Below are 14,676 nucleotides of genomic sequence, written 5' to 3'. Positions count from 1 at the left end.
CAGGTAACAAAGAGCCTTTGCACCTACAAGACAATTTGAAGTGGTTAACCTGAGGATTTGATGTCAGTGGGTTTTCATGATGCTCTACTGGCCAAGAGTATAAAGCTTCAAACCTCTCTTCCTTCCAGTAGATTTGAGGTGGACTTAAAATGAGAAGAAAACTGTCTGTGAGAAGAAGAGTAATCTATCTGGGCACAATTCTTATATCCAACATGAAAGAAAATTAAGGACTATGGTAGAGTTTCCCCCACATTGTCATGAAAGAAAGCCTGAAACAGAGAAGCTTATTTGAAATTCACATGTTTCATGAACTTTCAAATTCAGTGACATGATTTTGGGGGTTTGGTGCTACAGAAAACCCCAAGTTTCATCATGTCCCCTTTCCATTCTGGGAAATTTTAGAGTGAGAAAGATTTGACCATGTTAACAAAATAAATAGGAAGTGAAGGAAAGATGGTTCAGAAGGATCACTGTGCAGAATACGGAATGGACTGGATCCAGAGCACAGGAACAACATTGAGTTTAATGAAGAGGAGGAACAGCTAAGTCACCCTCCAAAGGTGGAGGGAGAGAAGGACATGGGATAGGTCTCATACTGCTAAGGGTGCGGTGCACTGGTGCAGGGGTCATGGGGAGGCTCTGAAGGGCCTGATGATGATGCCCAAGGTTAAAGATTCCATCCATCCCTGGTCTGGTATCATCTCAGCTACAGGCTCGAGTCCTCCAATGGCTGCTGGTTGACCTACTACCTTGAGTCAAGAACCAGAAAGAATAACTCTAATGAGAAATGTGAAGGGATTGAGCAGTTGCATCATCCCTGGGGAATGTCAGTAGAAGGACTGCAGAGGTGCCCATCTACACCGATTTGCTGCTCCACCAACTCCAGTTTACAGTTGGGTATTTCATACTGTGCTCAGTTTTAACTCTGACCAAGGGGAACATGAAGCTTCAATAACTGTGCATTTCCCATTTCTAAGTAAGTACAGCTACCCTTGTCTCCATGAATGCTATAGTCAAGGGTTCAACGAATCTTAGATCAAAAACATTTGAGGAAAAATGTCTGAAATAAGCATATAGAAATTTTTTTCTTGTTATTGTTCCTTGGAAAATATGGTATATAGTATAGCATATATATGTTATAACACATATAATATAATATAACAACTAATTATATGGTATTTATATTGTATTGGGTAATTTTTAAATGGTTTTTCTTTTATTGAAAAGAGATTCTTTTCTCATACAATATATCCTGATTATAGTTTGCTCTCCCTCATCTGATCTCAGTTTCTCCTCCCCTCCCATCCCCTCAGTTCCAGAATTCCCTTACTTTGTGTTTTCTTTACTGATTCTATTTCCAATTTTAGGTCTTGAGACCATTTTTATTTATTCCTTACTGTTTATTTATTTCTATCTGTTTGTGTTTTCCTGTATTTCTTTAGGGGATCTATTCACTTCCTCTTTAAGGACCTCTATCATATTCATAAAGGTTGTTTAAAGGTCTCTGTCTTGTGCTTCCGCCATGTTGGAATACTCAGGGCCTATTGTGGTAGGATAACTGGGCTCTAGTGGAGACATATTGCCCTGGCTGGTTTTGATTATGTTTTTACATTGGCATCTCAGTATCTAGGTTTGGGATGATTATAGGTCTAGTTGCTGATTTCTTGATTTATCTTTGTTGGGTGAGTGTTTTGCTCCTTGCTTTCTGTCCCTTCCCTGGATTTTTAGAGAGTGTGTGGCAGTGTGTTACCTGCTTTCCTGGCCTGTTCTGCTGGTGTGTCCACAGGGATTGCCTGCCGGTGTTGGAGACTGGGTAACTGGGATGAGTTTGGGGAAGGAAGGTTGGAGGAGAAGGTCTTTGTGATTCCTTGGGGATGGGGTCAGAGAGGGAAGGAGACCACAGCAGGTTTCCATATACAGAGCTGGGGATGAGACTGAGGGAGGGGTGGATCTCAGGAGCAGTAGGAGAGGTGTGGGTCTTCCTTCTGTCTATTTGTTGCCCTGGGAGGAGCTGCCCTTGGGTCAGCAGAGGGTGACTGCTGGAGTTGAGGTCTGGGACAAAGCACCAAGTGGAGAGGGGGAGATTAGGAGGAGATGGTTTGTGGGATCCATGGGTAATGTGGGCAGGGGTGAGGGAAGCCTGTAGTTGGTGTTCTGTGGCAGCGCTAGGGACTAGACTGGGAGGATTGGGTTTGGGGGGAACATAGAAGTTCTGCAGGCAGTCTACCTGATTTTCTGGTAGGTATGGCCTTTGTATTGAGTGTTATGATTAGAGTAGAGATGATTTAAAGCATGAAGATGTGCATAGATTATGTGCAAACATTATGCCCTTTGTATAAGGGATTTGAGCATCTGTGATGTTGATTGTCTTGAGGCCACACATATCCCATGGCTGTGGATGGATGATTCTATTTCTTTTGTCAATAGTGGGGTGCTTTGGTTATTCCTGTGCCTGCCACCAGGAAAAGGAAACAAGCACCCAGGCTTATGATTAATAAAGTGGGAAAAAAGAAGTTACAGGTAAAGGCAGGTATGACGTGTCCCGGCTATGTTATTCATTCCAGCTTTTTCTTCCCCACAGAGGGTCGGCTGTGACTATGAGATTGACTCCAATGCTACTGAGGATCGCTGTGGTGTGTGCCTTGGAGATGGCTCTGCCTGTCAGACTGTGAAGAAGCTGTTTCGACAGAAGGAAGGATCTGGTAATAAACAAACCCAACTAACTGAAGTATCTAGGGACTTGGGAAAGCCAAAAAAAAAAAAAAATTAATTTCCTTGTTTTTATTTCAAAAATAGCTTATAAAAAAATTCAAAATAGAATATAGTTCTCACCACTAAGGAATCCGCTCCCTCTGCAGTTACAGGAACAACGTTGGTTGCTAAGAAAATACAGGAAGTGTCACACTGACCTGAAAGGGCTGATGGCAGCTGCTCCAGGCAACAGATAGCAGCGTGGTGCCTAGGAGAGCATCCTCCTTGAGAATATGCATCATAGGAGCAGCAGGATAATGACAGTGACATTGGAATAAACCAAAAGCTGGGAGACAGATGAGGTCAAAAGCTGGTTGTGAACAACACACACACAGACGAATGGATTCTGTATGTGAGGATGGGGAAGCCAGGATGGAACAGGTGGGAAGGCAGCAGTACTGAGGTGTGCCTTGAGGATCAAAGGAGAAGCAAGACAGAGATGCTTCACATCTCCAGCCTGTGAATCCCACACAATGGTCCCTTATGAGTCTCGGGGAAGTTCTTCTACCTAGCATCCCACCCCCACCCCCGCTTTATCCAGGCTATTCCTTTCCTATATTTAGACCTTACAAGATTTCTTCTTTGAGCAGCCTTTTGAGCTACTGTGAGCCTACGAGGGTATAGTGAGACTCCATCCTCACCTCACATGAGCTGTGACCCATGCTCATTTACCTCCATGAACAGTAGTTCTCATGCTACCTTGGTACCAGCCATGATCTCTAGTTGGTAAAGTCTTAAGCATGAAAAAGATGAAGAAAACTCAGAGTATTTTAATTGAGATTTCCCAGATACACTCTGAAACAAGAATTCAAATATAAATAATTATTTATGGGACAGGAGGTCCTGGGAAACATCAGTAAGACATTGAAGAGGAGAAAGCATCTGAGAAAGGATGGGTCACCAAACTGGTGCTCAGCCACAGACCTTGTACATTTGCATTTTCCCACTGGAAGAGTGAAGGGGTGGGATGATATCTGGTGGTTTCCATTGATCAGCGTGTGGTGGGAATTCATTCTCCAGGTTCTACAGAAGTATAGGTGCTGGGCACAGCAGTGTAGCATGCAGTACTGAAGTAGATCCTTGAAGAGAAGCATTGCCAGTGGCCTAGAGGTAGCCTCGGAATAGGAAATGGTGGTCACTTTCAGATACAAAACGGCACTGATTTTCTGAGTCCCAATAAAGCAGTGTCTCACTCCTAGATGTATTTAGTATGCAGGATGAAGTGCTTAAGTGTGATTCCAAGAGTATTGGGTGTTTTCTTCAATTGATTACATGAACCATTGCCGCCTTGTAAACATACCAGCAGATAGCCTAAATTTATCTAAATTCTGTCCTTATCTTTTCATTTTTGACTGTTGACTGATTAAGGTCAAATTGTGAAATGAGTCTTGCCCTGCCCTTTAGTAATATCACTGGCAGATTGCATTTCCTGTCTTCACTGATAGCTTTATTATGGATGAAACACATCTTTCTAATTATTTACTGAGGGTGGAAATGATAATTCAGTAAGTGTCAAACTTATGATTAAGCATCTTGTGGTGGCTATTTTTTCAAATATCTAAACAAAGGAACTTTATAGATATTTTCTATTATTTCGATGTGGTCACATTGATCTAAATTGTAACAAGCCACATTAACAGCCTATTTTTCTTCTTCTAACCTCAGTTCACTTCTCCATAAAGATTTGTAGCTTTGTTCTCTGCTATGCTATAATTCTTACATGATGTCCTGAGTTGTTCCCCCATTTTCTCTATTTGACCTTCTATATCTTAGGAAATTGGACTTTACTTCTGCTGTTGGTTTATTTTCTTGTTTGTTTTCCTTCTTCTTTAGTCTCTTGGGGATGAGAAAAGTCTTGGGGATGAGAAAAGGCAGGAATAAATAGCTTGGCCAATACCTCTAGCCACATGCTATCACTATGCATTTGACATCTCTCTGAGTCTCTGTGATTTCAGTTCTCTTTCTGCAATTTGCAGCTTGAAGCACTTGAGTGGTCTTTGGCACCCATGAATTGGTGTCAGCTTTACACTGCCCATGCCTGAAGATTTCTCGTAGACCTCTAATCCTGCTCTTCTTAGTGCGTAGGGAAAGTACACAGAGTTTTGCTCTGGATTGCAGCATGTAGTAAGGTCTGTATCCATAGACCACAGGGTACTTACCAGATTCCATCTTCGCTTCATGATTAATGAAGTTTGACACAGAATAAAAAGGCACTGCCTACCACTATTCCACCATGCAAATGAAGCAAAGTCATGCAGCTAAAGTATGATGGAATGCATTTACAGCCAATTTGTGTAGGAGATTCATTTGAAGTTCAAAGCTAGAGAGGGAGCTGTATTCATTATATAGTTCTCTATATTTATTCTCAAGCTATTCTATGCTGCTGCCATGTCTCATTTTATGTTTTATTCTTTAAATTTAATGTAATTAGTAACTAAGAACAGAATTGTCTCTGGTCTTTGTCTCTGCCTTCCTCAACTTCAGACGACCATAATCTCTATCTGGAGTATGAATTTGGTAAGTGCTCATATAAATTTAGGTAAAATTAACTTTTCTTAAGATTGATTCCAAACTCTTTTGCCAATAAAGGACAGCAGCCCATTGGCTGTTCTAAGTTAGGATGAGGGGATATCCAAGTCGGTTCGTTCACCCTGATTACTTTGCACTGGTGCCTTAACTCTTTTAAAGCAAAACTGCTCTTTCGGGTATTGGTCACTTCAGAGTTTTACTTGTACTCACAACTCTTCTTACAAAAGTTCTTTTAAAGGTGTTTAAGTTTTTTAAAAGGCTCCAATTAAAATGTCCATAATAATTAGACCCAACCCTCTTCCTCCCTATCTTCCTTCTCACTGGAGGGACAGTTGCTGCTACTACCTTCAGCTATGGAGGGATGAAATATTGGCCAAATTCCTTTATCTGTTGTTTCAGTGCTCATAAGAAAGAGAAAGGATGATGCAGAATTAAAATAGCTCAGGAGGCAAGAATGAGGTTGGAGTCTAGATCACCATTAGCCTCTATGAAGCCAGCCCCCAAACCTCAACTTCTGAAGTCCCTACTGACCCTGAGTGACATTTTTTCTCTTTGTAGTCCTGACATCCTCAGAGTTGATTGTGTCTGTGGATATTTTTGTGTTGAAATCACACAATCTCCAAGAAAAGGTGTCCATGTCTGTTGCCTCCTTGGGATGACCTAACAACTAAATTCCTATCTTTCTCGGTGGAAAGGAATCTTATTCAGTAGACTTGATGCCATGTGTCAGATTGTACCATCTTGACCTCTACTTAGTGCTAGATTTGGGGTATATAAGGACTCCTCCTTCTTATAAAGCCTCATAGTAGCTTTAGTTCTCATTGTTGGTGAAAAAGAAAACTATTAACATTGAGAGGTAGCTCCATGATTACTGTGATTGGAAGTGTCTGGAATTGTAAGAACTTAAGTCAAAGTATCATACAATACATATGATAAACAATACATAAAATAATACATATAATACAAAATAATAAACATAATAAAAACTGCATATAATAAAGAAGTTGCCTGACTTGCTCATTAGTTTACTCATTACCTGAGAAACAATTGAGCATCTGTTGAAGAATAATGAACATAACAGTGACTCCCTCTGCAGGTGCCTTCGTTTGATACCAGTGAGGGAACAGGGCAAAGATGCCATGCTGGCATTTGACCTGTAAGTGGAAATTAAACAATATTTCTGCTCCAGAAGGAGGTTTATGGATCATTAAGCTGTTTTTTTTTTCCCAAAGGTTCCCCAGGCTTATTATTCTTATCCTAACCGTAATCATGAATTTTTATGGCCCAATTTCTTTAAAAAAAAAAAAAAGATTTACTTTTGGTTTTCAGTCGTGTGTGTGTGTGTGTTTGTGTGTGTGTGTGTGTGTGTGTGTGTGTGTGTGTGTGTGTGTGTGTGCTATGTCCACAGAGGCCAGAAGAGGGCTTCAGGGAACCAAACTCAGGCCTTCCTGAAGGTCAGCATAAGCTCTTAACTGCTGAACCATCTCTCCAGGATTGTGGCCCATTTTCACAGGCCTAGACCCTTTGTAGTCCAATGTCCTCAGGTTTGTTTCTGTTGCTTAAGCTCTTCTGTCAGGTTCCATATCTACTTTGTCTTTAAACTCAGCTGCTCTTTTCTGACACTGTTCAGCCTCTTAGACTTCTAAGAATCATCACTCTGGACTGTTTCTCTCTCCTTTAGCTTCTCTACACTTCTATTCAAGCTGCAACCACTGTACTTAAGTTCTGGCCTTGCTTGTACTGACCTGTTTGATCTTGTTGCTGGGAACGAGGGGCCACCATCTCTGAGCACCCTGTGACTTTCATAGGGCTAAATGGGTCCCTTAACTCAGTGTCTACAAGATTGGCCTTGACTCCTGCCTCCTTTATTTAATCGTAACCAGTATGTTCTTAGATTTACATCTTAAAATTTTTAAACTAAAGCAGTTACCATAAAATGAAATTTTATTATACACACCCTATACATATACTAATATATATATATATATATATCAGTTTAGTAATTTGTTGCATATAATAACATTATATAACTCTAAACACAGTATTTACATTAACTGAGTTTTTCTCTGCCCAATACGTCTCACTTATAATTTCATTTTCATAAATAAGCATGGTAAATAAAAATAATATTCTGCAGTTTAGAAAGCATAAAGACGACAAAGGAAGTTGCTGTTCCATAGTCTACTCTTGATGCCAGCATCCATATGTTTAGAATGGGAGATTCTTGCCATATAATAATAGCATCATCCTGGAATGACATGTGTACCTGGCATCCCAAATCCCACCAGATCCCACCAGACCCCACCTACTAGCAGTCTTGCATTTCGTTCTCACAGAAGTGTCTCACTAGTCTCTGTTATTCATCTTATTTGTTGGGAGTAATTAGAGATTGACAACTGATTGTACTGTTGCTATCTGTCCAGTACTACAACAATGAATATTCTGAAGATTTGAATGAGTGGAACCTTCCAAGAACATCCATTGCACAGCCAGGAGGAGGAAAGATGTAACAGTGTATGAATAAGTAACATATCTACTGAGCAGGGTTGGTGGGAGATGCTTTTAGGAAGCACTCACATTGCTTTAAGACTCAAAGTTACTGACATGCTGTACCATACAGCTCAATGTGTTTGCTGTTGACTTAGGAGAACAGACACAGCTCTATGACTTCAACATCTCAGCAATAGACTTCTCTGACAACATATAAAGTTGCCTGATACAGATGAACTCAGTGCTACCAGCCACAACATTAATCCAAGTTAAGGTAATAAGAGCCTGGACAAGGAATGCAAGTAGATGGGAGAATCACACAAGAAAACATTCCTGAGAGGATTTGAGGGAGGAGGTAGTACTCGATGGTAAGAGGGTGTGACTATTGTAGAACCAAAGTACAATGGAGATTGGAGACTATCTTATATTGTTGTGTTCTCCTAGGAAGCCTTAGGTAGGTATGGAAGGGAAGAAAGAGAGAGTAGTTAGACACTCTAGAGTTTTCGTATCCAACCTAAAATCCTTCCAGGATTGAAGACTGTATCCTTTGCTCTAAAAGTAAGGACAGGAAGTCACTACCAATTTCTGTCCCCTCTCTTACCTTTCCTTCCGATGTCTCACCGAGTATTATGAGATTGTCACACTTTTGAAATAATTAAGACTAAAACTCTAAATCTAGGGCAGAGCAAATCAGCTTCTCAAAAACCCTTTTTAAGAACATTAATTTTTGTGTAGTTCCCATTCTGTGGCTCATGTTAAACACAGAACTGTATCTAAGCCAGACACCTCCATGCCACTGCTCTCAAGTGAGGAATCAAAAGATGGATTTTAAAAATTCAATGTTTTTTCAGGAAGTCCCTCACATAAATCGTGAGTATTAGGCCACTGGTGAACATTGTTTTGGTTGCCACTAGCAGACACCATTAATCATATAAAAGACAAGCAAACCACTGTAGGAAATTTACCCAGGCTTAGTCGTGTGACCGCTTTATGAGCAGCTCTTTACTAGAAGTGACAATGATCAGGAACCAAGAATGCCAGTGAATCAGATCCTTCTATTTCCCTATGTGGACTGCAAAAACAGTTCAGAAAGATGACATGTTAGATAGCAATGTCTTCAGAAGTGCGGCAGACTTTCTACCCTATATCCTCAAGGGCCTTGAGTGTTGTACACTTGGATGTGATAGATAGTTCTTCAGTGGTCTCCATGGACCCAGAGACTTCTTCTTTGAGGTCAGATTATATTTTCCACTTTTCTCTATGTGGAGGATGTTTATTATGGAGAGGATACAAGAGAATTTATACTTATCAATCCCTTTTCTGTTTCCAAGTATTGAGAAGAAGTACAAATAAATCACTAAGAGTTTCTATTCTACATTTAGTAGCCCTCAGTTTTCAGTTTGTGATAGTTATTTACCATTTTGGAAATTTCATTCTTATGTGGAAAAATAAAAAAAATCAAACTTAAAAATGATTTATTGTAGATGAATTTCTAAATGTTCTTATTAAATAAAAACATGGAGCCAGATATAGGGGTGAAAGCCTGGGAGAGGTCAGGGAAATAGGGAAAGCCACAGCTAACCTTACCTCACCAACTCGGCAGCTTCCAAATGTGAGTTACTTCCTCTCTACCTACGCCTATATGCCTTGCTGTTCTGCCATCTGATTTGCTCTCTCTGTCCAGCTACATCACTCCCTCTTCCTGCCTAGCTCTGTCACTTCCTGTCTGTCTGTACAGACCTTCATGGTTAATTAGTGTTGGACTTTAAGGCGAGTGCTACCTCACCTGGCTCTGTTTCCAGTGTGGCATTGAACTCACCATAGGGTTAAGGGTGTGTGCTATCATTGCCTGACTGTCTTTGTTTACTTAAAATGGCTTGCTATTTCCTCTGATCTCCAGGCAAGCTTTATTTATTAAAGCACAGATAAAATATCACCACAATTTATGTATTTTTCCTTTTTTATTTAAAGCCAGGAACAAGGTGGTAGACATAATATTTAATGCTATTTTGTTTCCTTGCTGAGTTCTGCAGTGTGAAGGCATGTAGTATCCTAAATCAGAAAATTGTTACAGAGAGCAATACCCTAAAGGTATTTTTCAAGTTCTCATTAGTTCTAATTACATGTGATAAATGTTTTTCCTGAATTAGTGGTTTTAATGAGCTGTAGTGGACAAGTGCATGAAAGCCAAATGGAATTGAACTAACTCTTGCAAGACTCAGCTGGAGTTTGACTACAGGGGAAAAGAAGCCTAGGTGTGTTCAGGTGACAGGGATGAAGTTGTATGAGTCACACCCTTGCATTACCATTACAGATACCTGAAAAAAAACTACTTAAGGGAGGAAAAATTTATTTCGGCTCAGGGTTTTAGGGATTTCAGTCCATTCTTGGCAGACTCCCCTGTTTCTGGGCCCCAAATGGCAGAATGTCATTCATGGCAACAGAAACATGTGGCAGAAACTGTTAATCATATGATGATCAGATTTCCAGAGTACACCCACTGTGATCTACAAGCTCTAGCTAGCCCCTACTTCCCACTTTTTACTGCAGCCTGACAATGCCATCAGGTTAGGTTAGAACTCTTAGGATCAATCACTTCCCTGAGCCTATCTGTTGGAATCCAAGCCCACAGTACGTGAGCCTGTACACACACACACACACACACACACACACACACACACACACACCAAATGCACGAGCACCCATGAAGAATTAATAGGATGATCGATGCTTTAAAAACAGCCTAGAAAAAAAAAATGAAATCTTTGAATGGTAGATCAGAGAGAATCCCCATCCATCATCCTTCAGTTCCTATTATTTGTACAGAAGAGATTCAAAGGAGTTTGATGAAGTGATGAAATTCACAGAGATAACGTACCAACCTGAACACAAGGCCATCTTAAAGCCCATGCTGCTTCCATCCTCTGAAGTCATAGTTCTTAGCAAGCGTAAACATGGGAGTGTAACAAGCTGTTGAATAGAGGCAACCCCCAAATGTCCATTTCTTCTCTCACCTGTGTGCCTCCTACCATGACAACCACTGAACAGGAGACGGCAGCTCGAGCTGATCAATACTTTAAAATAAATATGTGTTTTTCCTCCAGAAGCCCAGATGAGAGCACTGAAAATAAGTTATAAATTTGTAATTTCGCAGAACATTGGAGAAAATGAGGAGAGAAGGCTCCCTAATGAATAGAATTGTGCAATGGAGTAGGAAGCAGGGCTCAGAACTTAGGTTTTCATCATGGGCTGATTGAAGCAAAGCCAGGTGGCAATCAATTCAAGGTTCCCTCCAGAAGTTCTTAATGAACGGCAGCTTGGGTTAAATTATATCTAAGAATCTATTTTTGACTCAATGGTGATGATGAGGAAGAAAAGTATGTAGCCTGTGCCTTGCTTGGAAGAGCTAGGCAAGAATAAAAGAGGGAGAGAGGAATGCCAGTGGGAAACTAGCTTGGAACTCAGACAGTTTGAACCATTCACATAGAATCACAGAAAAATAAATGTTGGGTCAACCATAAATCCTCAGGGTCCTATCTGTATCACTCACCTATCTTCACCAAGCTATTTACATGCTCAGTCCTGAAGCTCCTGAGAATTCTGCTCCTGGCTTATCTCTTTCTAGTTCATAGTTGGTGCTTCTGCTCATCCCCGTGGCCACTCAGCATGGGCACCGAAGGATGGAGATGCTGAGAAGAGGATGGTGGACTGCAGCAGCTGAGAAGCCAGCACGCCTCCTTCATTATTGTCTCTTTTGTCCTTAGGTTATGTTGACATCGGACTTATTCCCAAAGGGGCGAGGGATATAAGGGTGATGGAAATCAAAGCAGCTGGAAATTTCCTGGCCATTAGGAGTGAAGATCCAGAAAAGTATTACCTCAATGGAGGGTTTATTATCCAGTGGAATGGAAACTATAAACTGGCAGGGACTGTCTTCCAGTATGATAGGAAAGGAGATCTGGAGAAGCTGATCGCTCCAGGCCCCACCAACGAGTCAGTGTGGATCCAGGTAATTCTGAAGAGACGGGAGCTGCTGACCAGTGTGTTCAGTAGTATCCTTCTCATTCCCTTCCCAAGCTGTTTAATAGTGGACATTAACTGTGAATCATTAGTTTCCTTAACAAAGAACAGAAAGGGAGAAAGATATTTGTACATTTTCTTCTTGGTTCTTTAGAACTACTGAAACCCCAGGAACAAAATTCAGGACCTCAAACCATCCATTGGGAGGTTTGAATTTAGTTCTCAGGCTGACCTCTTCCTCATGTGTCTAGTGTCCTCAGTGTGGTTTCCCAGCAGTGGTGATAACCTGATGTACCATCCTATATTGTCAGGTAGTCTTTGCCTTAGTGCAACTCTTAGAACAAGGAGGCCTCACATTAGAACACGTGCATCAAAGGTTTTGTCTTTATTAGGCATGGAACTATAGAAAATGGGATGACTGTACTGGGTGGGTCAAGGTAAGTTGGGAATGAGAGATGGTCCAACTGAGTTAGATTTAGCCACATTCTAAACCCAGATGGAGGCCAATTCAGAGCCAGAAGGCAGAAGACTCTTAGAAGATGGAGGGCAAGGTTTCCATGAACATTTTTTTTTGTCCCAGAACTACTATAAAATAAAGTCAGTCCCCCACTAAAAGCGAAAACCCCTTTAGTGGCACCCATTATAATACGTACTTCTATAACTACTTCTAAATGAGAGACTTCTGTAATGTTTTGTGTACATGTGTTTATGTATATACACGCATATGCAGGTGTGCAAATAGCGCAGAGGTCAGTGTCATTTGGGCTATGTTTCTCAACTGCTTGCCTTATTTTATTTGACTTTTTGGAGACAAGTCTCCCACTAAACCTGGAGCTTACCGACTCAATTAGACCGTCTGGCCAGCAAACCCCAGGGCCATCCTATCTCTGCTTCCATAGTACTGGGATTATAAGTACATGTCCTGTGCCTGGCTTCTTCATGAGTGCACAGTACGCACTTCACCTACATATCCATCTCCCTAGCTTCTAGGTAGTATTTTTAAATGACTGGATTGCAATCTATACTCATGACAGTTTGACATGACGCCTCTCTCGCATGTTAGCTACTATTCCAGGTGACTAACCCTGGTATCAAGTATGAGTACACCGTCCGGAAAGATGGCCTTGACAATGATGTGGAGAAGTTGCTGTACTTCTGGCAGTTTGGCCGCTGGACAGAATGCAGTGTAACGTGTGGGACAGGTGAGAAAGAGTTGCTTTCACTCGGAAAACCTGCCACCTTTAGAGTAGGCCAAAGGGGTGACCTAAGCCAGTGGTTTTCTTTCTGTGCCTGCCAATCTTCCGAGTCTCACAGACGTATCCCAGAGACCCACTTTGGGCAGTGAATGTAATTGAGGGGGTGTGGCTTAAAGGAATGGGTATTCTGCTTGCATCTCATTGGTCTGCTTCCATCATATGGGTACCACCCCACCCCAAAGGGAGACTGGGAAATAGGAAGACACAGGAGGACGCTTGGAAAGCACAGACATGGTCTAAGGGATGGATGCGCTTTGCCAAGACCCATGAAGGCAGAAGCCAGGCCTGTTGGTATTTGGGCTCTTGCTCATTTCAGGAGTTTTTAAAATAATGGGATATGTGGAAGCTTTGTTTCTGTGCCTGTCTTCGGACCACACTTGAGTCTGTTCTGAAACTTCTGGCCTCCTTCCTGGATCTACTGCCTGGAGAATGAGCAGAACTTGCACAGCAGACATTCAAGGTGTAAAATGAAGCAAGAGAAATGAAAATGGGGGACAGAATGCGCCAGGAAGCCCTTCTTCTCCTCCACGGGAGTCCTCCTTACTCTGCTTGATCTTTTTCCTTGTTTGCCTACTCTCAAGAAGCCATCATAGAATCCTGGTCCAGGATCAGAAAATTGGGTCATGTGTAATCTAGCTCATAAACAATCCTTCTTTTCCCCAATTCAGCAACTAGGTACAGCTTTTAGAGCTCATAAGAATAAACTGTCTACTTTAAAATTTTTTTTATTTTTTGTGTGTATGTGGAAATGGTGCATATGCATGTTTGTGCAAGTGCCTGCAGAAGCCAGAGGCGTTGGATCTTTGGGATTGCAGCTGTAAGACAGTTGTGAGCCACCTGATGCGGATGTAGAAACCTGAACGTGGGTTGTCTGCAAGAGCAACACACAAGGCTGAGCCATCTCTCTAGCCCCTAAAATGTTCGTTTTTACTATATTTTATTACTCTTTGAGAACTCCGTGTGTGTGTGTGTGTGTGTGTGTGTGTGTGTGTGTGTGTGTGTGTGTGTGTGTGTATTTTGATCATGCATGTGTACACATATAAGGTTTGGAAATTGTTAAACTAGAAATCAATCTAGGTCAATGGCAGAACCTGGCCACTGTTACATGGGCGTTTGTAGACAATCAGTCCTTGATTCCCATGGCTGCCTCTAGCATTGCCCTGGCCTGTGTCCCAGGATGGGCCAGGCTCCCAGAGAAGCAAAGCAATTGTAGCAGGAAATAAATGGGGGGGTATAAAACACTTTCCCTGAGGATCATTCATGAGAAAAATGAAGTCACTGTGAATGTAGCTCTAAGTACATTTTCAACCTGTGATCCCTCTTACTCTCAGCTCTCAGGGAAGCTCATGTTTAAACTTTACACTTAAATTATTTGTCCCAGACCGCACATAATGAAACTTACCTGGTGCTAGTAACCAGAGCCTCCACAGAGAAGCAGATCCTCTTCCACCCTCTTCTCTTTCAAGACAGAACCAGCCCAGGTGCAGTATTTCAGAGCATCAGAGACAAAGAGCTAAGCTACATCTGAAGTTAGGTAGGGAAGAGAACATCCTTAACTGAAGTCCATTAGTCATTTGGTTTTGTCGAAACTTGATCCTTCAGCACCACCCCTGCCAGGTGGGGTAAACGT

General features: G+C 41.5%; 1 protein-coding gene across 1 annotated transcript in view; it reads left to right on the top strand.

Annotated features, from left to right (window-relative positions):
- Positions 1-14,676, top strand: part of Adamts12 (ADAM metallopeptidase with thrombospondin type 1 motif 12) — a 120,984-nt gene that overhangs the window by 39,583 nt on the left and 66,725 nt on the right. Inside the window, exons 10-12 of the mRNA XM_059276743.1 lie at positions 2,582-2,702; positions 11,535-11,779; positions 12,854-12,992. Coding sequence (XP_059132726.1) covers positions 2,582-2,702; positions 11,535-11,779; positions 12,854-12,992 — 505 coding nt within the window. The remainder of the gene's footprint in view (positions 1-2,581; positions 2,703-11,534; positions 11,780-12,853; positions 12,993-14,676) is intronic.

This window comes from Peromyscus eremicus, chromosome 11, assembly GCF_949786415.1.
Source record: "Peromyscus eremicus chromosome 11, PerEre_H2_v1, whole genome shotgun sequence".
NCBI classification, from domain to species: Eukaryota; Metazoa; Chordata; class Mammalia; order Rodentia; family Cricetidae; genus Peromyscus; species Peromyscus eremicus.
Note: the sequence above shows the minus strand (reverse complement) of the source record. Positions and strands in the feature narration are given on the sequence as shown.